This window comes from Stegodyphus dumicola, chromosome 1, assembly GCF_044657685.1.
Source record: "Stegodyphus dumicola isolate Sdum_Otavi_A_Nest chromosome 1, ASM4465768v1".
Classification (NCBI taxonomy): domain Eukaryota; kingdom Metazoa; phylum Arthropoda; class Arachnida; order Araneae; family Eresidae; genus Stegodyphus; species Stegodyphus dumicola.
Genome location: NC_140768.1, coordinates 53,316,743 through 53,341,245, shown reverse-complemented (window position 1 = coordinate 53,341,245; position 24,503 = coordinate 53,316,743). Strand labels below are relative to the sequence as shown.

The window sequence follows — 24,503 nt, the reverse complement described above, 5'->3', positions numbered from 1 at the left end:
CTAGAATAACTGAGAAAATTATCACTCATTACATTAAAGCATTAAATCTTAAGTTTTTAGACATTAGCAGTTAAGTTATTGACAGGAACCCAGAGCCTGGAATTCCTTTTCTTTTAAGCTCAAAATTTTGAGTGGCAAAGCATTTTTGATCTTCTGGTCAATAATTAATTGTGTAACATTTTTAATTAGGTTTATACATTTATTTTTTAAACTCTTTAATATATTTCTCTAAAATATTTAAAACAATGAGTTAATGTTTCAAAGTATTAGAATAATATATAATTTTTATTTCTAAATCAGCTGCTCTGAAGAAGATGAAGTGCCACAGTTAAAACTAATCTCTGTTTATGTTCTGCTATTAGTTGTTTTACTTTTAAACTCAGCCCGTTTCTATAAAAAATTTTAAAAACACAGCAGCATAAAAATGTAGCATAATAAGCAGGAGTGTTATAATGCACTTTTACCGAGAATATCAATATCTGCTTTAACCTGTTACAGTTTTGGTAACAGTTTTGGTAACTTGGATGGTAACAGAGAATAACCCTTTTATCCTGCAATTGAAGAATTAAAACAGTTTAATTTATATTTGAAGTAACAAATCGGAATAAGAAATTTTAATTAAAATTAGTAAAATTAGTAACGTGCTATTGGACCGTAAATTGATGTATTAATACATCAGAGTTTTAATACATTTTTAATACATTAGTTTCTTCAATTCTCTAATAGCAATAGATTGAAACAAATAATTTAACTGATATTATTAGCCCAAAGGGGCAATTTGCCCAGATGGCCTATTAATTTTGTTTTGGCATTTTGCGTCTTCCACTATGAAACGGAGTTTCACTTTGCAAATTGTTGCCACCAAATATTAAAACCCTGCACTTTATTTAAAGAAATTAAATAATGAAGAATCTGCGGGAATTTTTTATGTTTCTTGCACCATAAAAACAACAGTACCTAAAGACATCAAAGTTTGAATAATTCTAGTACTCCACTCGAATGTGGGCATCTGGAAGTCAAAATTTTGACTTTATTGTATTATTTCACATTTTATAAAACTTTATAACGAATTTTTGGTTAAGAAACTCAACAATTTTAAAAGGAGCAATGGCAATACTGTACTAAAAAATAACACAATTTTAATATAAAATCTGAAAGCTTTCAAATTTTTTAAAAAATTTTCATATTAATAAAAAAAGTTAATTTGTGTAGACAATAATTCAGAACGCAAGACCAATGTTAATTCAGGAAGCAAACAACTATATAATTCGGAATACACCAATTACTCACTTAAGATAGTTTAGTCAGCTTTTGTAATGTTTGATTGACACTTTAGATATGACATCGAAGAGCGATTTAGCAGGACGAGGTGGCAAGGCTATAAATTTCGAGATATTAAGCAAAACAAAGAAAAACTGTGAAACCATTGTTAAATTTTCAAAAACTGGCAAAGTGATTACTTTCCTAATTTTGGTCTTACTGCCAGCAATTATTTAAAACAATAAGGAAAGTGTTACATAAAAATCAATATTATAATTTGCATAATTCCCCTTTTATTTTATTTTTTATTTTATTAGCTTGGTGGTGTCAAAGAAGATATGTTACTTCACTAAGCCCTAGTGAAAAATACCGTTATTCTGAGTTTATGAATTTATATCGTAATGTAGCTATTGACAGAAATATGCGGAACCAAATGGTTCTTCAAGAATGATAATTCGGAAAGCAAAGAAGAATTAAAACGAAGGTTACATCAAATTTTGAAGGGAAATAAACTTCCTGAAATCTAATACCAGATAGTCTACGCCATGAAAAGAAAATGAATTAAAAAAAGCAATGTCAAACTGATCTATATCATCATATGTTGCTTTTAGGGATTAGAAAAGGAAGTACACACCTTGAAGCTTCTGTAATATTAGAGAATATAGTAATCTAGGATGCTAAGATACAAACACTTGGAAGTGGGTGGTAATGTATATAAATTGGCAGTGCTATATGGTTTGACTACAATTTATATACATTACCCCACATTAGCAATAGGCGATCTATAAATTTTGAAATAAGAGCAATCCAACATACAGATTTCATAAAAATGGCGAATTCGAAAGAAACAGAACTATGAACGAAGAAACGAAAATTTTATTTTGAGAACTTGGAGCATGTGGATATCAGCATCACTCATATTGTTCAGAATGCAGAGGCTTAGCCGGATATGTGCGGAATGGCATTAAATGCGCTTTTTGAAATTCTAGTTTAGCGTAGATTATTTTTTTAAGAAATGGTTTGTGAATAATATCTTAAAAGAGGGCATGTTGTAAATGCGAATCTCTAATGTGTTTCTATTTAAGTATGACACATGTATCTCAGTCGCCTTGTTGAATTTGTTATTAAATAGACAAATAACATTTTTAATGTGAATTTGGTCATCGGATGACAAATAATTATTTATAATACGTGAGTTTTCTGGACTGATAAGATTTTCCAGCAATGCCATAAATTTTAACAATGAAAAACCATATCTTAAAGGCTTGAAACTACAAGATATAGTTTAAAGACCTGAGCTGTGTCATTTACGTATCAAGAAGAAGGTGGTATATCATTTGGCTTTCGAAAATTATGAGCATACAGAAAATAAGCAGCAATGTCCAATGCAGAAAATTTAACTGCATATTCTTCATAACATAAATAACATTTCGAAAAATTGATATGAAATTTACCTATAATAGCCAACAAGTTTCGACGTAACCTGCATAGGAGATTCTAGGTTCTGTGAATCTCCTGTGCTTCTTCAGCTGTAGGAGTTAAAATGGCGACAGACAAACATAGGCTTACGCTGAAAAATCCGAGAAGGTTCTAGCTAAAGAATAGAAACAAAATCCTTTAAAACTTAAATCATGCGAATTTAAGTAATTTATGCCGATTCTTGTTGCTCATTATTTATATCTTCAAAACTATTTTTTCTTTTTTTTAGATATAACTTGACAAGAAAGTATCTGAAGATAATATATGTTCTAACTGAAAGGATTAATTCCTAATTGAGTCTTTAACAAGATTAGTATATGAGGCTATAGGACATACTTATACATTTTTATATTATGTGTGAATATTTCCTGATTGCTTTGAAAACGTTAACTTCATTGGCAGTTTGGGCTTTCATATTTTGTGATACAACTTTTTCTTCATTTTCATTATGATTGCATAATGGACAAATATTATATGTGGAAACATATCCATAAATAAGAGCATTCTGTTAATGTAAGCATTAAAAATATCTCATGTTATTCCGAGGCTGTATCATTAAAATCCATTAATATATATATATACATATATAATTTATTTCCTAAACAGTATTGATTAATTGATTATATTATCTCCTAAGTTTAATTAAAGTAGAATTATTTTAAAAGTGTGCATCCATACTGGTAAGTTATATTTTGAAAGATGTTTAGAAGTAATTTGAAAGCAAAATGTTAATAATGTTTTAACGGGGACTGGAGTTAAATCATCACGAAGAATAATATTACAATTGTAAAAGTAAATATAACTTACCAGTATGGATGCACACTTTTAAAATAATTCTACTTTAATTAAACTTAGGAGATAATATAATCAATTAATCAATACTGTTTAGGAAATAAATTATTATTAACTAACTTTGCAGCAATTGCGCAAGTAATAATAACTTGTATTCGCACTAAATGGATTTAAGTTCATACAACATTTGATATACATATATATATATATTAATATATATTATATATACATATTAATTAATATATATATATACATATACATAAATATGCCATGTCCACACAATTCCGTACCAAATTTCTATTTTCTCAGGCATTAGGCATAGACATATACTTTTAACCATAAAAATGTTTTGAATGATTCAAATATTAATGTTTTGGTATTCCTAAATTGGAAATTCAGTTTTGTAAAAATTATGAAATCGAGATTAGGGACCATATACTTAAGAAAATTTTATGCTCATTATAAAAATTAAAATGAAAAAAAAAAAAAAAAAAAAAAGAGAGAGAGAGAGAGAGATTCACCTACGATAAAAGTTGCTGAGCTATTTCATTTTAGGCTAGAAATATATAGATCGAGGCATAGGGCATTCTAACTATATGGCGTGCTGAAGATCCTCCCGTGTGGTTTGGTGGTAGGGAAGAAGGGTGGAAGACCTCTGTACAAGCCCCCGGGCGCTCTTCCTGAAAATTAAGATGGAAGTCGAAGTTCAGCCTCCTTGAGGCTCTCGCAATTATTCTTCCATACGCTAATAAATCACAAAAGAATATCACTGACTGGCATTTAAGGGAAAATTGAATATAGAATTATTCTAATTCATTTATTAACCGATCACTGAAGCCAAGCTGGAAATGGCATAATGAGCATAAAATATCCAAAGCTTTGAAATCAAGCGTCTGTCTCCGTTTTTGTTAACGGGAATCAAACGTTTCGATTTTACTTTTCATAAGTATAAAATTTTTCTAAATCATATACATGTAAGGCATTCCGACGGATCATATACATGTACGGCTACATAATTTAAAAAATAGCTTTTTTAAATTTTCAGACGCCTAAACATGAATAATGACATAATTTAAAATATTTTTATATGGTTTATATATGTATACGACAAACATGTGCGAAAATAAGAGCCGTGTGAGGATGTTTGGGCGCACGATACGTATATGGTATTGTAGAAATTTTTTGTAACATAAAAATCTTAAAATTATTAAATTATTTCTGCTCAAAATGCTGCTGAAAAATTAATTAATTATAGACTAAAAAATAATAAATTCTGAGCTAACACGTTAAGAACACGAAAGAAATTAAATTTATGTTTAATATATTTTTATGCACTTCTATTGTTTTCCTAATTTCTTCTAATTTTAAATCATTTAGTTTTAAAAAATTTCATTTACAAAAACTAACATTTTTCATTTAGAAATTTTCGAAATAGCACTTATTTTAAATGATTTTTTTTAAACTATAGCGCAGGTATAATGAATGAAAATATGAATAAAATGTAGTCTCACCAATAGAGAATGGTATAAAATACTCTGATTTCTTTATGCGTAAACCGTCTTCTGTTAAAAATCTTTCTGGGCGAAACTTTTCAGCATCTTCTCCCCAGTATTGCGGGTTATGATGAATTGCCCATAAGTTGGATAAGACAAAAGCATGCTTTGGAATGAAATACCCATGAAATTCCACATCTTCGAGGGTACTATGGAATGAAACAGAGTATAAATTATATACAAATGGTTTAATTTGATTTTCTCGCAATGCCTTTTATAAAACAAGTGGAAAAATTATTGGGTCATTAAGATAAATAAAATTATTTTTAGTCTAAAGTATACTCTCCTACATCTGCTAGTTCGTAATAGTTGCGATGAGATTTTATTCCACCGGGTTTTCAAGACGTCCTCGTCGAGCTCTACAGATGTTTTAGGAAGAGTCTCGTCTCCTAGGCTGCAATTTCCAATTTAAAATTTCTGGAAATGTTATTAACATTAACTTGCATTTACTATCCGATCTCCATATGTTGCATTAATATTCCTAATAATTATTATTAAACTGAACTCATAAAGCAAAATATGTCGAATACGCTGCTTTGTGATTTCCAATTAGCATGAAAACATAACTGTTAAGGCCGAATAGCTCTCTTTCAAAACTTGCACTAAAAATAAGAGCAAGATAAGCAAGTTGATGCAGGTAGTTTATCCCGTTCCCTTCTGAATTTCATTTCAATTAAGAAAACCGCATTTTTTATGAGATGACTCAATATTAATCTTTTCTTTGAAAACCACAGTATTTAGAAAATACAATTCACGGGAATTGAGGTTTCACTTTTAATGAAATTGTTATTGCTTTACTAGTATGTCTTACATTTAGAGACATAGCAGGGCTTCCAAATTTTATGAAACAAAAAAATCCTGATTTGGTTTCTAATCAATTCTATTTCAGTAACATGTCAAGGTAAAAACCTAAAGATTACTATTAATTTCATTTTAAAGTTGTAAAGTCATTAAGTTATTTTGAAGTAGAAGACATAAAAAATGGACAATGTCCTCTCCAGGACTCGAACCTGGACCTCTCGAATACGCGCTGAGTGTGTCATCGTTTCACCACGAAGGCATGCAGAATAAAGGGAGAAAATACTTTATAGAATCCTCCTTTTAAAGGGCTACTAGGGATTAGGGGGCCCAAAAGCCGAATCCTGGTGATGAAGAATCATCATCCACCACCTTTTTTAGTTCGGGCACCACTGTAGAGTCATTAGGTTTTTGAGGTGGAAAACGCGAAAAATAAGTAATGCGCTCTCCCGAACTCAAGCCTGGACCTTTTGACTAAGTGCCGAATGTGCTACCGTTACAGCACGAAGGCATGCAGAAAGAAGGGAGAAACTACCTTAAAAAGTAACTAATCCACAATTAAAGCGTTAGAAGTCTTTGAATAATATGTAAAAACTTAGCATATACTTAATATCTAAGATGATATCAAAATTGTTAAGTAAAGAAATGGTAGGGTGGTAAAACTTAAAAAAGTATTTTATTTTATTCTGAAATAATAGGCGTTTTTCCTATTCTTCTGACACCAGTTGTTGCGTTATTTCCTTCCTTCACGTTCGTACGGGGTTCGTGTAGATTTGGAGTGAATAACGACGACACTTTATGAAGTATCGTAACACACTTTGTTTAGCCAATATTAATCAAGACAGCTCCAATAACACTTTTTACAGTCGTCGAAGATCTACTATAAACACGCTGGAACAATCAGCGGCACAGCACTGTAAAGCAATAATGGTGGAGATAGTTTCCTGCAAAGCACCAGAGTACAGCTTCCGACTCTGTTTGGTCGTTCTCGGAACTCCACGTACTCTCGAGACTCTCCACGTGATGCACTCGACGATACACAAAAGTACAGCTTTCGACTCAGCACAGTCTAAGACAAAACTCAACGATGCCTTAATTCGTGATGCACTAAAAGACTCTTTCGATGCACTCAACATCCAAATCGGCACTAGACTTCGAGACACTCGCTCAATGACTATCAGCTCGCTAGACAAGGCACACACACTCTTGATAAGAGACACACTCTAACTGACTGCGGACCAGCAGGGTTTATATAGCTTTCGGCTTGTGTTCGAGAACATTCTGGGCTAAACCGGTAAGAATTCGTTCCAGAAGGTTCTCCAACCGTCCATGGTATATCGCCAATTTTGTCGCTAAATATCGCCAAATGGGCGATTTCTCGCCAAATGTGGCAACCCTGCTCTCCCTGCTATTTTATGCAACCATAAAACTGCTTTACGGGGAAGCCATCTTACCGCCCCTGTACATTTCGTAACAATATTAAGGTACTATTTTCTGTGCTTTCAGATTGCAAAGAATGATATATCATTATAAAAATTGAAATTGGCTTGCGTATTATCCTTTTCTGATAATTATTACATACTTCATAATAACGTTTACGAAAACTGATAGATAAACGGATAAGTAAACTGCTGCTAAGGATATATTAATATTTTGGAAACTTTGTATCCATGTAGTGAACCATATTAGCAAACACTGTCTGACGCAACAGATCATAAAGCAAAAACATTAGGCGATGCATAGTGTAGCACTGAACGGATAAAATACCAAATTATGTTGTAAGAAATTATCTGCAATATGTTATTAATTAATGCCAGAAATTCATATCTCTTTCGAGAATATGGAACTAAAGTACTCACTTGACGGCAAGTAATAACCCATATGTTCTGAATTACGGAAAGGTTGGGAATCGTACTGCCGAAGGAAACATCTCAACACTTTATGAATTGTATGCTAAAGCTGTTGAAGACTTTATAATTCTTATAAGTAGAGTGTATTTATGCTCAGAAAATATATAAAATAATGTGCCATAGCAGTTCATTTACATATTGGAGTGCCATCATAATGTCCATCATACATATGAGAAAATCGGCTGTTGATACTAACCAAATCTCAAGCATGAAACTGCGCTGATATATTGCGCTTCTTAACTCACATATGGCGTTGGGTTCATTCTGATAACTGCATCGGTGCAGACTCTTAGTCGAAAGTTGAATACGACATCTTTTGTGGATAAGGAGTTCCCATGGCATGACATGGGATTCGCAGTAGGTTGGAGCGAAACAATAAAAGTAGTGAAACTAAAACGCATTACTCCTCAAAAGTTGTGGGCTAAAAATATATCACTCGTGAATTTTTAAATTTTTTCTACTTTCATCTTCATTCCCAGCAAGAGAATCTCAATTTTGCAATAGTAAGCAAAATACGAAATTTTCAAAAATTGCTTATGTAAACGAACGGCTCCTTAAAAGTTGTGTATTGGCTTTCTTATTACTCATGAATTTTTCAAAATTTTCCTGATTCATTTTCACTCTTCAGAAAAGTCTTGAAATTTTCGATTTTTACAAAAATTCCCATATTATAACAAAATATTTTAAAATGTTCTTTTTCACAGTAACACTGCAGATGTACAACAGTAAATCTTCGACTTGAAACAAAGTGAAATTCCCTTTACTGCTAATCCATGAGACCTTAGTTTTAATATATTGCCCACACGAGAAGATGTATTACAACGTTGGATTCAGCTACAGAAGGATGTTCTGAACAGTAAAAAACAAAAGTCGGTGGAGTTTACGAAGATGTTTTTTAAGGAATTTTGGTAAGGCTTCAGTCCCAGCTCCACATCGTGTAAGAATAAATGACTTGATAAAGAGTGAGCATGAGAAAAAAGAGAATCTTTTGAAGCAGAAAACAACAGCGAATTTTAAAGTTCCATGTAGAAGCAGAAAAGAAACAGCCACGTTTAAAACTTTCAGAGAATAAGAGAATAACTCTGTTTGAAATTGCTACTTAAAAATGCACTGACTATGAATATTATACATAGTTGTGAGAAAGGACGGAGAGTCCCTGCGAGAGAGCGAATTTTCCTAAACATAACTGAGATAAATAGCCAATGGTTCCACTGATTTCCGTATTACTCAGCGGCTTAACTAGAAAACTGGAAAAAAACTAGCTTTGGGTAGGGAAAGCTCGAACTGCCACATTTCAAGAAAGCAAACAAGGTAGATACGTGTTCGCTGAAGATGTGATATTCTTGCCAATCTTGAACAATGTACACTTTACAAATTATTAACATCAGTATTATCAATAAAGACGTCAATTTTCTACGACTTCTGTAGAGTCCTAAAGCTAACACCCTTTTCATCGTCTAGTACATTCCTATTTGATGACATTTATTTTTAAGTTATTGTTATTATTTAAGTCTCTATATAAAAATATATTTTTGAAATTCATTTCTTCAAAGCAATTTCTAATAATAGATTTGCAATCCTATAAAAGGTCGCGTTCTAGGACCTAAATTTTCACTTCCAGTTTTTCTTGCTTCATAAAATCTTCAATATCTTTTCTTTCAATTAACGCAAAGATGGAAGAAAAAGTTATGTTGCAAGACAAAAAATACCCTACATGAAATAAAGCAATAAAATGAAAATATACTTTTTCACTAAAATTGGTCAGTTCAGCGTGTACGGTTGCTTTAAAGACCTTCTTGTGTCAGGTTTTATACCGAAATTTAGGCAAGCAAGCACGCGGAGTCACACAATAAGATTGCAAAAGGTTGTTTCATTAATAGTTTTAAAGTTAATGGTAAAAATTAATATTGTGATTGATGGTAGTAGTAAGATGGTTAGATGGAATTATAGAGTCATTTCTTCAAACCAGAACTAAACAGTTATTTGCACATTCTTCCATTCATCAAGCCGAATCTATTTTCAAAACCTTAATAATCAGTACTATTTGATTACATTACGCAATTATGATTATACCTTACAGGAACATCTCTTTTTCTACATTAACTGTTCTTCATACTCCTCTGGAATGACTGCTCATATATTTGAAAACAAAAGGAAAAGAACTAAATCAAACTTAATATTAGACTTGCTTAAAACAAATAAATATGCTTCTTTTCCTTGCGAATATCAGAAATTATTGGACTTTAGATTGTGTCAGGTTTAATAATTATTTAAGATTGTGTCAGGTTCAATAATTTGTTTAAACAGTTAAAGAATGTAGGTTTTAAGTTAAAAATTGTAGGCTTTAAGAATATACTTACTATCTTAGAATATTTAAGGGTATGATAGTTCTCCAACGCATGAGTTCCATAATGGTGGCTTCGATGTAAGGCAATTTCTTTCTATCTCTCCAAGCGGGCAAGGTACCTCGAGGAATAACTTTATCAATTTCAAACTGAATTTTTTCCTGTACGTCTGGGTAGGCTGCCATAGTTAACATTAGCCAATCTAATGTTAAACGAACAGTTTCACTTCCAGCACTTAGAAGCCCTACAGCAGTATCCTCAAGAACTGGCTCTGTTTTGAAAAACATTGTTCATTAGAATGATTAAAAAATAATAAATATTATTTTTGACAACAATTGTTTCGTCACAAAAGAAATTTTGAGACTTAAGGCGAAAGTTAAAATTTATAGTAATGAGCGTTCTTAAGTGATGATCTAATAGTCTCTTATTCAATTGTATTTATTTAATTGCTTTAATAAACTGCTATACAGAAGAAATGAGAAGCCTAAAATTGTATAAATAATTTTTTAAATGAATATATATCACAAAATTTAAAAGAAATAAAAATTATATGTGACTGACAATTATAATGTTTGTAAGACAACTAAACAATTAATACTAAGATTAAATTTAAAAAAAAGTTAATTAAAAAATGAAGAGGAAAATATGTCGTTTATCTTCAATTTACTTTACATTTCATTACAAATAACATCTTATAATAGAAAAAGTGAATATGTATACAGTGGACTCAATGTTCACGTTTACAGACTATTAAATGCTGTATCTTATTTTACTCTTCGCAATTCTAATTATATTTGGGATGTAAATTGAGGAAAATGCCCGGATACCTTTGCTGAAAAATTTGTTACTGCTTGGAGACGTAAAAATGTTTCCAAATTTTTGCTTAATTTTTCCCCCTCTTCTGGCATGTTTATGCACAAAGTTTAAAAAAATTTTCCCGAACTGTTAACACACAAATATATTATTTCAGCATCTGAAAACATTTGAAAATATCAAAAAAGGTTTAATTTAATTATTCTTTGTTTTGAATCTGTGGATGACAACGACTTGTTAATCAATTTAAAATGGAATCTTAAGTTTTAAGACTTTTATTTGGGAAAACACGTAAGATGTGATTTTTATATATTTAAAATCGTGAATTTCAAATTTCCGAAAACACAATCCATATAAGCCTTACTTTTATCATCAAATTTTATCTTTCGCGTTATATTAACTGTTTTGATATTAATTTAAGCTGTTACGAGATAAATAAGCTTTAAGGCATGAATTGTCTATTTTAGTCATTATTCGGTTTAGTTATTTTCGGCTTAAAAGGGCATTAGCCCAAAACAGCTATTAGTCTCAAAACGATATTTTGCATCGAATCACTGTAAACCGTTGTATCCATGGAGGTTAGAATCTATTTTAACCTTCATGGTTCACTTTTCAAATTAAAGCCACCAAATATCGCCTTGTGTCATATTTAATGAAATTAAATAATGAAGAATCTGCATGAATGTATGCATGTTTCTCGTACTGCGAAAACACAAAGATACCTAGAGCTGTCAGATCTTGAATAACGTAGTTCTCAACCAGAATATGGGCACCTGAAAGCCCGAATCTTGAATTTCGGATTTATTTTATAGAAATAAAGAAAATAACTTATAAAATAAGAAAATTAAAATAAATTGACATTTAGATTTTAAACCACTACAGACGTACTCAACTGATCCATGTTTATAATTGCAAGTAATGTTTTCCAAAATGAGTGTAATTAAAAATAGTGAGAGAGGTAATTAAGCAGTCCTCGTGCTCGAAGAGTTAACATCAATACTGAACAGTAAAAAAGGTTTAGTTCTTTCCAGGTGCTGGACGAGTTAACATCAGTATTAACATATCAAAAAAAATTATTCAACACAGATCATTGGAGACTGAAAACAAGGGCTGAAGGTTGGATAGGACACAGGTACGTTGACTGGTCATTTTAAATTTAAAGCATTATTTGATCCGTTATAGAACTGTGGGTTTGATTAGAGAATTGGGGCTTAATTTAACTGTATAGCATTTAAGTTCTAAAGCGCATTTTATATATTTCTAGTGTATAGACGATTTATTTTTCTTAAATTAATTGCATATTAACAAATGTTTTTAAATTCATGATTTAATAATAAATTAGACTTCATTTCAAATTAAGTTCATGATATGTGTTTGCGGCCCGTAAATAAGGACTTTTTCCCATGAACCTGGAATTTCATTTTTTTGAGGATTCACGTTTATCTTTTTGGCTTGTTATTTTTTAATGCATTGGAAATGTGATAATTCCTCAAAAGAAGAGACAGATTTAGCCGACAACTATCTAAAAAAATTAATTTAAATATCAGTAGCTTAAAATATTTTTACTTAAAAATTAGGCGAAGTTTAATTTGCGTGAATAAATAAATAGAAAACATTTAAATCACAAGCTAAATACCTGTATAAATAATTATCCGTCATAAAAATTTTGCTCATAACTATAGCTAAACGAGAAGATAGTCATTTATATATCATTTAAAAAAAGGTGTTGTAGAAAGGGAAATAATTGCTTTTATTTACTTGCAATTTAATTACTTTTTAAGTTGACTCAAGTATTTCTAATTTTATTATTTTTTGTTTATTTATTTTTTAAATCCCGTTAATTTATTTAGAACTAAAATTTCTTTTTTGAAACTATAAATTATTACAAAGAGCTTGATAATATTATGAAGATTAGTAATATCATTTCATACCACTTAATGAGCTGTAATGTATATCGTTACTACACACTTCCAGTGTGTGAGTAACGATAAATATAATCATGTGTAAAGTAACGTGAGTAGTTTTCCTGAAAGTATTCAAGGTCATAAACGCCTTCTACTCTATTTACGTAGTTGCTAAATTTCTGGATTTTTTATATCAAAAGACCTTATGCATCTAACAAAAATTATTGAAATATCTAAAACATCTAACCAAAAAAATAAAACGTGACTATAGACATTTGAGTGTGACTGCAGAAACTGCCGTACCTCATTACAATAAAGATAATTCCAAATCGCACTGAAATTTCAAAAAAAAAAGCTTTCCTATTGATATACGTACAAAGACTATTTGTTGTGTTACGCGAAAGCAAATTTTCTCAGATATTATGCACATCATTCAATTCTGATTGCACAAATGCTTAGCTGAAATGTATGGCTTTACAGTGTGTTAGAGTTTATAAGATTTAAAAAAAAAAACGCATTTTACAAAACGGCTTTACTATCCACAGAGTCTCTGTCACTAACTTTGAAAATTTGCCGACAATTTGGAAGCCTATATAAAGAATATTTTCTTTCACGATAACAACATTTCCTTTCAGAAAGACGATGTTTTTGCATTCTTCTTGAGTGGTAATTATACAGTTAAAGAATACTCAGATGATTTAAGATTCTCGAGTAATTTTCATTGCATTTGCATTTTTAATATATTTTTTAGTTCTACCAATATATCTTATTACTGTTATAAAGGCAAAATAAGGATGAATGCGTTATTGAAAAGATGCATGTTGTTACATATTGTACTTTCTGTGTAAATGCAATTATAAGGCATATTACTCATAAGAAAGTCTATTCACTTTGAATTCTTTAGCTGTAAGTAAATCCTGAATAATGGTAAATACGCTGGGAGTTTTAACTTTATAATAAACTGAGGAGCATAAAATCTAGCGTCAAGTATTAGGAGACTACTAGAAACTGTAATCCTTTTATCAAGAAGTCCTTTGAAGAACTCGTCTTAGAAGCTGTTACTCTAGAGTTAAGCAAAATTACCTTCTAAAAGGTGGAAGCTGATTTGCTCAAAGTGTAAGGCTTTTTTATCGGTGTTTTATATTTCAACAGAATGCTCAAATCTTAAGACACTTCGTCTAAAGTATTTTAAAAACGTGACTTATCTCATGACCTTATAATCGGAAAAGAGGTTAGAGTTGTTTTATTTCAGCATCTAAGAAAGACTAACTTTTAATAGATCATCTGATCTGTTTTAACGTTGTTTAACGTTACTATGTGTTTTAATATATTTCATGTTTTGCTAGCGATTTGATTGTGGCGTTGGGAGCTTTTAGCCGTAAAGCTTATTTCCACCGGCTTCAACGAGTCAGATCCTTCCTGCGTGTAAAATTATCCTGTGAGCGTTAGGCTAATTTAATTGCATTTTTAACAACTTTTATTTGCAATGTTACCTGTTTGAGTTAAGCCAGAAGGTTTGGCTTTATGTAAGCCCAAATGGGGCCATCTGTACAATTATGTTGGATTGAATAAAGGGTCCTTTAAAACCTTCTTCTGACTTTTCTGTTGTATTAAGACCTGAGGATAATTCCTCATACAAACTTTTTAGAGCTTATTAGTTTATGCTCTCTAACAGGGCGAGACTTTATAAGTATATTATTTAATTGCTTTTAAAATTTTGATCTTGTTTTAAAAAAGTGAAATATATTTGACATATATGAGCATTATGGACAGTTTAGGTTCTGTGCCAATAAATTCACGAGCCAATTACCATCGCTATTTAAATCTTAGGTGTTTTATTTAAAGTGTATTTAACCTGTTTGAATTTGCTATCCTTAATGCCCGTTTGTTATCATGAGTTAACAAATGTGAATAGAATATACGTTACCGCTAAAGTGTGAAAGTCGTTAATAGGCACATTATCTAGCTAATCTGCAGATTAACTGATTTGCTCCATTAAAGCGCGGAATCAAGAGTTCTCCGGATTTTACCTAGGTAATGTACACATTAACGGCTTTCGTATCGTTTTAAAGTTCAAAACCTTGCTTCTCTCATTTCCTTTCCCTCTCCTTCAACTTTGCACATTATCTACTAGGTAGTCTCTAAACTGCCCGTTGCCTACTAGGCGCTCGTTAAATTTAAAATAAGTATTTTGCTGGAGCAACAGCAACGTTTCTGTACGCTTAAATTAACATAATGCTATTTATTTATTTTTCGATATCTAAAAAGTCAAATTAATACAATCAAGCAGTCAACAAATGAGTTGATAGAATATATCATCAGTCAATTAAAAAACTGTAATACAAAGAATAAAACGGTTTAAAATTTTATTACAATTAAGGAAATGAATTTTCAAAACGAATGATAAAATTATGCTTACTTATTAGTGCAATCTAAAGATTGGTGACACTTTAAATTACATAAAAACTGGATTTTGTGATAAGCACACCTATTTGTGGTACATTTACATTTGCAAGAACATTTTCTGAAACGTCGCACGATCAACAATTTAAAACTGTAATTGGCGGCTGCTTTAAGTGTACAGAAATGTTGCTATTGTTCTAGCAATATTTTATTTTTTACTAGTATGTAATGTCTAGTATGTAATTTACTAATACATTATCTAGGTAATTTGAGAAATAAAACAATATTTCGCACTTTAACGGATCACTCACGTTAATCTGCAGATCAGGTAGATAATATGCAGAATAACTGATTTCCACGCTTTAGCGGTAACATATATATATTTTTACTCAATAATTTAATCTCTTTTACACATACATCTAAGTAGATAAAAATAATATTAAAGCCCACTCACTACAAAATGCTGAATCATTCCTTTTATGAATTTCTACTAAGTATCCATCAATAAAGTCCCGAATATTAGTTTCGTTCAATGTTTCTTCGTGTTCTTTTATTTGTATACTGTATAAAAAAGAACATTTTCTGTGATTATGAGTCTGAAATATAATTTAAAATGCTTTTATATTATATACTATATTTAATTTACTTAACGCAGATATTTCATTATATTTCACACGCAATATAAATCAGTTACAAATGTCAAAAACCCTTTAAGATTGTGCATTATAATACTATATTCTTCTAAGGAACGATTATCAAAATTTGTAAACTCAATTCTGATTTCCAAATTGCACTTTCTGTTTTTTGCTTACGATACTAACCTGGTGTTATGCAAATTTGAGTGCGGCTTAAAAAGATTTATTGAAATTATCAAAAATTTAAAAAGAAATATTATTTAAATCTATTATAAATTACATTTATAAGTTTTTAAAATAGGTATAAAAGTTGCTAGCTACCTTACATATTCCTTCATACTGTCATATACTCTGAAAAGGCCGCCCACATCTCCAACGTGCAGAAATTTCATCACCTTTACCACCCAAGGATAGAATAGTAGCCAAGATGTTTGACTGTATAGTTTGTTGGCTTCCTGTAAACAGCTGTTTAACATAACTCGCTTTGGATCATCATATTTCAAGCGCTTCCCAAATAGTAAAGCGGCAATATTACTGGATGCACTTGAAGTTAAGTTGGATCCTACTTCTGTCGGCTTTCCAGCAGTCTTCTCAAAATATTCCATTAGATCAGTGATTTCTTCCTGTTGATATATAAGAAAGAAAAAGAACGTTAGATTTATCCTCAAAAATAACTTGAGAATCACAAAGTTGACTTATTAAATCCTTGTTTATTTGCTGTTTATTGCACTATTGTTATAAGTGATAATGTACAAGATGTAGAGTCATTAGGTTATGTTGAAACTTTAGACGTGAAAAATATGCAATGCTCTCACCGGGACTCGAGCCTGGATCTCTCGGTACGCGTCGAGTATGCTTCCAATTATACCACTAAGATATGCTGTAAGTAGAGATAAAATACCTTATACCCTTTTGAAAGGGTGACTGGAGATGAGGGGACACAATCGTCAAATCCTGGCGATGACCAATTATCGTCCACCACCTTTTAGTTTGGGCGTTACTGTAGAGTCATTAGGTTCTTTTGAAGCAGGAAATATAAAAAAGGAGCAGCGCCCTCGCCGGGACTTGAACCCTGGACCTCTCGAATACGCGCCGAATGTGCTACCGTTCCACCACGTTGGCATGCGGAAAGGAGAGAGAAAGCACTTTATAAAAAGATCAAATTTCTAAATTACCAATTCAACCGATTTCGGAACTAAAGTTACTTTAAATTTAAAATTCCGAATTTTTTTTTAAACTTTAAAACATATATATAGTCGGAAACGTTACATGCTTTGATGAAAATAAAGCTAAAATATATCTAAAGTTTAAAAGGAGAAATTTCTGGCATGATAAGGGGTCAAAAAGATTAAGACATGAAATTTCGCACATGAAACAGTCAGATGTAAATAAATCTAAAATAATATATAGGCGGCTCTCAATCTATGATTGTTCAGCTTAAAATGTTTTGGCTTTACGATGATGCAAAGGCAGTAACGGATCAGAAACGGATTCGAATTCTGATTTCTCAACTAACAGTATGCTATGTAATACCAAGAATTCTTGATGCTCTCTGAAATATATATAGCGTTAAGAAGATTAGATGACTAAATATATCTTCAATTTATTCGTTGATGCATGGTTCCAGTTTAACAGTGAACTAGAAAAGATGGATTTTCAGACTGAGACAACTTTTGTCCCTAACACGAAATATCTTTAAGTAAATATGTACGGAACCTACTTTCTACATCTACTTTAAAAAAAAAACAAGTGCCAATGAGAAAGAATTCCACAATTTAGTTGACCCTTATCTCCCCAAGAAAGCTTTAGGAGATTAAAAACAACATGAGAGATTTTTAATCAAAATCTGTAAGGTTCTTATTTAAATCATGCTGAAGACAGCTACACATATGATAAGCTTTTGAAAGCAAATTTCTAAATTTAACTTTTATTTCAGAGATACACGCATATGTAAGTATGTTTCATTTTCCTACTTATAAAAATGCTAAAATTTGAGCATTTTTATAAATAGGACACTTTGAATTACATAACAACTGGATTTTGTGATAAGCACACCTATTTGTGGTACATATTTCGGGTATCACATTTCAATGGAAATATCTATTTTGACCACTCTCGAATTCATTTGGAAGATTTTTTGCATGGCGTCTGTACGTTGTAAATTGGGATCGTTTAGTTTCTCAAAAATATGTGTATGCTTTTATAGTCATAATTCATTTTAAAGAAAAGCAGCAAGATCAGATTTTTGTTCGGTTAAAACTATAATAATTTTGTCTTTTAAAAATAATAATCTTCTTAAACTTTGCCCCCTTGAGATCTTATTTCTGCGGATAATAATAAGTTTTTTATTCATATTCCATATCCTTACATAGATTTCAAAATAAATGCCTGCAAGTTTATACCTTTGACAGCATCCTGAAGCCACCTTTAAATCCCGTTGCTAATTTGTTTGCCGAAAGGGCCTCTCAATGGATCGGACGGTGTGTAAAAGCTATATGGTCATTACCAGCAGCTTTAATTTTAATAAATAATTTAAAATCAATATTTTCGGCCACAGTCGCTTTTGCATTGTTTGTGAATATTCCAAAGCAAATTTGCCATTCTAAATCTTCGATTTTAAAAATGGCCAATTTTAGTACGTACGTCTTCTCGTCTTTCAAAAGGACGACAGATATCAATTCTTCATCGATGCTTTCTTTATAAATGTACCTGACATATACTAACAACTGAGCTATTTCATAAGTATTCATTTAATGAATTGAAAATGTGCGCTTTTTTTAATTTAATAATAAGCTTCTTGCATTGATCTTTGCTAATTTTAGAAGTTCTGTTTATAACGGTGTAGTTTGACAAAGGAATTTTCTGAATTTCATCACCACATTTATCATTTTAATAATAGCAGATAATAAGCAATCGGATATAAAACTTCGTATAAATATATTTCGCTAACAATCATATGAATTTTTCAAAATATTGGTTTATTTATTTGAAGATTATAACAGTCGCTCCAAATATTTTCTTAGTTTATTGACCTACGACTGATACTTGGTTTCAAGACTCTTTTTTAATTTTGATGGTTTCATACGCTCTATAGCCAAACGATTATTGCAAATTAACAAAGAAGTTATTCATGGCCATTACAATTGTTTAAAATAAAGCGAAATTGAAGAAGGGTCTTATTAGATTTTCTTTTTCGCGTGTTAGATACCGTTTTCATAATCTATCATAACAGTCCTTCAAATAAATGCCATCTTTAGTTAAGAAAATCAGTAAAATACAGTAATATATTATTCTTGCGAAGCACACTTGTTGCGATGAAAGAATGTAAGGATTATTTTAATTTTATTAACAGTTTTTTAAATTTTAAGGTAAAGTTTCTTTCCTGTACAATTTTTAACTTACTACTTCCGGAATGCTTAATGAGGAGGAGCGGTATTTAAACCGCGAAGTCTACGAGAGAATCCGAGTTTCTGATTTGCTAGCGTCTCCCTTTTGGCTACTCTCTCTCTCAAAGCTGTTATTACGCTCGGCCGTACTCAGGCCCTTAATAAGCTTCGTAGTCAAATAGTTAAGGGGCCAACTCGATTAGAATCTTGATAGCTTCGGCTATATCTCTTTAGTTAATCTTAGTTTCAGTTTATTTCTTAGTCCCTTATGTTCAAGCCCAAGTGTCGGCTTTTATTGTACACTCCAAGACGAAGTTTTGTTAAATCTTATTGGAATAATGTAGGGTTAGTTACCCTTCCATCTTGTTGTTTCTTGTTACACGACTTAAGCAATTATTCGCTAACTAGTTCTTAAGATTCATCACTTTCTACAGTAACTGAGAAATGCACTAGTGAGAATCTTACAAGAAAAATAGCAGACTATATTGGAAAAGCATTATCACCACACGAGTCGCAGAGGTGACGTCCGGACGTTATACGTTGGCATTTGGGGTATATTTTGATTTTGAAATAACTTGTACGCTAAACTTTCAGTGCTACACCGCTACTATGATGCGCTTGGTGTATTTATTAATGTGTAAATGTAATTTACAGCTCATCGAGTATTACGATTGTATAGTTTGCATGAAGCAGAAAATGCAATGTATTAAATTAAAGATAATGAAGAAGTTGTGATTATTTTTAACTCATGTGTCTGAATTAAATTTTCGCGACTTTAACTTTTCGCTTTGCGATTCCATTTAGGGTCACAGTTTAAGAAAAACTGGATTAGAGTATCAAATTACTTTGATCAGGTTTTCCATACGAGATTTTCCAAAGTTTAAACCTTTAAGCGCGTGCAGCATAAATTTCCTCTGCTTCTTCCAAGGTAGACCATTAAATGCATTGGTGTCTGCAAGGAGAAAAAAGTGTTAAAACCTTTAAAAACTCGGCATATTATTGCTATTCTACTAGTTTAGATTTGGCAAGACTAAAACATTTTATAAAACCTTTCGCAACACAAAAAATTAATTTTGCACATACATAAAATAAAATTGTACATACACAACATAAAATTGTACATACACAAAACATAAAAATTAATTTTGTATCTATCATAAAAACGCAAAATTTCAGAGATAAAAGACAGTAAAAGGTATATAAGTAGAATACGCAGATGTTTTACGAGCTCTCCGTAATATATGTTGTGATTTTAAAAGATACTTTCTTCTTTCACAGTTAGTAGCTTAAATGCCTAGGTTTTCAAATCCGTATTTAGGACGACATAGCCAATACAAAATTCAGGTAATTCTTTCCTCTGTGTTCCAAATGTGTACATATTTTAATTGAAGTAAAGGAATTTTACTTTTCTTTTCACATTATTTTATTTCAATAAAGGCTAAAAGAAAAACTTATCTTTGCTTGACACTGGTTAACAACAACAACTAAAAAACAAAAACAAAAACAAAACAAAAACAAAAACCACCTCTTCTGAATTTAAGAGAAGAGGGAAAGAATATTTTTGTCATTTCTTCAAGAAACAAGAATATTCTACCATTTAGGCAGATATTTTTCTCTTCTGTAAAAAGACAGGTTAAGAAGTATTTTTACTTTCATTGAACAAAATACAAAGCGCATATTATGTTCACTTTTATAATGCAAAAATAATTTTGAAAAATTTATAAAAAAATACTTAAAAATACAAATTTTAAAAATAAATCATAAAAAATAGGCGAATTATATTTGAATTAAGACTAAATTTTGAGTTCTGGAAGAAAGAATCAAGTAAGTTTAACACAAAAACGAGATATTAATATATCAAATTCAATTAACATAGAGGAGCTAAACTTTTGAGAGCTGATGTTTTAAAAACTACTCTTGCGATTTTTACAAAACTTGGCAGTTTAGCATAATTTTAGCCGCAGAATTGAAATATGGAAAAACGTTGGCATGTCATTTCAGAAAAAGTCCAATTTTGTGTCGAAATAACTATATTAGAACAGCGTTATATATAAATCTAATACACATCCTAAGTCGTGCTTTCGAGGCAGGAAAAATGCAGTTTGGATTTCGTCAATCGGTTTAGTAGAACGGAAGATAAAGAACTGTCCTTTTCTTTCCCCGCAGTGTACATCTTCTTTATAAACATGAAATTGCTAAAAGAGTTTATGTCTGTAAAATTTAACTCAAAACACATTGTTTCCATGCAAACTAAAGAAGGAAATTGCTTTTTATTTGCATAAACACACAAATACTTTTCTTTTGAACTACTAAATAAAATAAAAAAGCAAAATTTTAATTACATATGTGCAAGTCTAATAATAATCTAATGATCTCGTTTCCATTTTTTGCTGTAGAAAACTGAGATAAAGTAAAAAGAGATACTACATTTTGCGCAAAAACTTGCAAGGCTATTTATATTTAACAAAAATTAAATTAATATATTATTTTTATCCATGTCAAATTGTAAATAAAATAATCTATGTAGTGTATATTTCTAAATTTTAACTTAATGTCTTAATTTAATTTGAATATATATTTTTATAATATTCTAAAGAACATTAAAAATGCATTTCTATTGACATTAAAAATGCATTTCTATTAACTTTAAAAATATAAAATTAAAAATCTAAATAGAACATTAAAAATACATAAAATTTCTCCAACGTAATATTTTTATTGTTTAAATGAAATGAATAGAAAAAAAAAGTAAATGAAAATAAATTAACAGTAAGCTAAATTTTACTGGTGCTAGGAAAAAATAATAAGCAAACTGAATGACTGGTATTCTGGCTTTCGAAATTCAGACAACGGGTATTTTATTTATGTCATCTTTTACAAAGTTTTAGCAGTTTAATAAAAATTTAAGGTACTTCATATACTGTAGAAATTAAAATTTTGAACAAAAGCTCAATTTCCATATCATTAATTTACACTACCGTGAAAAACAGAAACATGGACATAATTTTGCAGCAGATAACCATGAAATTGAAAAATGGAGCACATAGAAATTAGCAGAATGTTCACTAAAAAGATTATTCTTATTCAAATACTGAAAATAAGACTTTACAGGGCATGCAAGAGTACTTGCTAAAGCCTAAATTAAACGCACCTAGAACATGACAATAAGAGAAAGGAAAATGAAGGATTGATTAGAAAGGTTCGTTGTACGTGTAACATGATTAAAAGAAACAATGTGGCCAACTTATAGAAAAATTATCAGTAAACTTGAGAAGAGGTATAACATCGCCAAAATAATTCAAGAGTTTGTCATCGACCGCAGTTTCTTTTCATGTACTCACAAAACCGTACAAAACACCGTCATCTCTTTGATAAAGGCTGATGGTGATCGGACAAGAACTACGATTTGAGTGAACTCCAGTCCTTCTACAGGCGGAATGAAACCACACCAGTTAGCCAGTATTTGCGTACCGCAGTAAGATGTCAAGTGTTGTTGTTAAAAAATTTTATCAACTTTGTACTATTAAAATTTTTTGATCATTAAATAGATAAGTGAAAGTTCACTTACCTTCTAAATAGGGCTGCCCTGAACTGCCTGCTTTTCCTTCTTCTCGGTATCTGTCTCTATGATGAACTTCGATTTACTGCGCAACACAGCTATAAACTTTTTAAGAAATTTTAATTCATATGAAAGATATCTACAAAATATTTACAAGTTATAATGATTACAAGCACAATTTATACGGAGACGGTCTATCGTTATACATCTGTTAGACGCGTCAGCCGTTCAACTGCCTACTTTTAGTCTCTTTCGCCAGAGGGCGTCCGTGGAAGTCCGTGGAAGTAAAGTTCTAGTAAGCAAACGCGACACTCCCACCTTGAGGTCCAGTATCAACAGAGGATGGACCTCAACTGACCTGTAGTTCAAGTCTTTTGAGATTTCATCATATGTCGAGTTCTGTACCTCACTAGCATATCCGACTCAGGTGAAAAGTTGAGTTCAAGAAGTATGAGGTTCTTAGTAGGTCTTATAATCTCCCCTTGTGCAGTTTTCAGTTTCACTAATCTAATGTGTCCGTCGCGGGATGGAAAAATTTCCACGATTCTAGCTAAGGGCCAGTTTATCCTTTTTCCGTTGTTGGACACAATTACAAGATCACCAACTTTTACAGAAGATGGTTCGCGGATAAATTTTGAGCTTTGTTTTAGTTGCCCTAAATATTCTGATCGAAATCTTTTTCGTAAATCTTTTCTCAATTTGGCTCTGTAAAGGTATCTTTTATTGATGGATTTAGAATCCAAAAGATCTAATTCAAGAACTCCAGTCTCTGGAATTTCTGTTAGAAACATTGCTGGGGTGAGAGCTCTTAAATCCTTTACGTCTTCTGACAAATACGTGAGAGGACGGTTGTTCATAATGCTCTCGCAATCACAAATGATTGTCAACAATTCTTCGTAGTTCAGAGAAGATTTTCCTAGTACCTTTCGAAGAATTCTCTTTAGTACTCCAATTAATCTTTCCCACCACCCTCCCCACCATGGCGAGGAAGGGGGAATAAATTTCCATTCAATTTTCTTAACTGTTGCGTTTTCTAAGATAGAATTCCAATCTATGGTCTTAAACAAATTATTTGATCCAACAAAATTGGTTCCATTGTCAGAGTATACAGTGACAGGTCTACCCCTTCGAGCGATGAATCGCCTGAACGCGTGCAGGAAACTTTCGGTTGATAGAGATGAGACTAGCTCTAAGTGAACTGCTCTATATATTGCGCAAGTAAAAATGACGATCCATGTTTTTTGGCCTCCTTTTAAAATTAAGGGACCCGTCAGATCAACACCAATAATCTCAAAAATTAAAGCATCTCTTATTCTGTCTTCAGGTAGTGGCGCTTGAGGAATCTTATATGAATCAGAGTCGAACCTTCGACATCGTACACAGTTTTGGATAACCTTGCGTACGATCTTCCTACTCTTTATGATCCAATATTTTTCACGCAAAGCGCACATAACGAATTGTACTCCAGCGTGACTTAGCCTTTCATGTTCAGATTTGATCAGCTTTAAGACTAATGGATGTTCTGAGGGAAGTAAAACTGGGTAACGAAAGTCAGCATCATCGTCTCTCTGAAAGATACGTGTTTTCACTTTTATAAGGCCATTGGAGTCCATGATAGGTTCTAGAGCACGTATTCTTTTATCTTTCAATCCTTCGAAAGATTCTC

At 31.4% G+C, this 24,503-nt stretch overlaps 1 protein-coding gene across 2 annotated transcripts in view; it reads right to left on the bottom strand.

Annotated features, from left to right (window-relative positions):
* The window catches only part of LOC118204234 (cytochrome P450 18a1-like), a 39,741-nt gene that overhangs the window by 808 nt on the left and 14,430 nt on the right, over positions 1-24,503 (bottom strand). The window contains exons 3-8 of one of the 2 annotated variants that reach the window (XR_015040577.1): positions 20,124-20,230; positions 16,214-16,515; positions 15,712-15,818; positions 10,153-10,408; positions 5,043-5,233; positions 2,715-2,854 (exon numbers count right to left, since the gene is read on the bottom strand). Coding sequence is in view for 1 of the 2 variants with exons in the window: in XM_085814531.1 (XP_085670657.1) it covers positions 5,043-5,233; positions 10,153-10,408; positions 15,712-15,818; positions 16,214-16,515; positions 20,124-20,230 (963 nt within the window). In the remaining variant the exon portion in view is untranslated. The remainder of the gene's footprint in view (positions 1-2,714; positions 2,855-5,042; positions 5,234-10,152; positions 10,409-15,711; positions 15,819-16,213; positions 16,516-20,123; positions 20,231-24,503) is intronic. The other variant, XM_085814531.1, reaches the window with a different exon arrangement.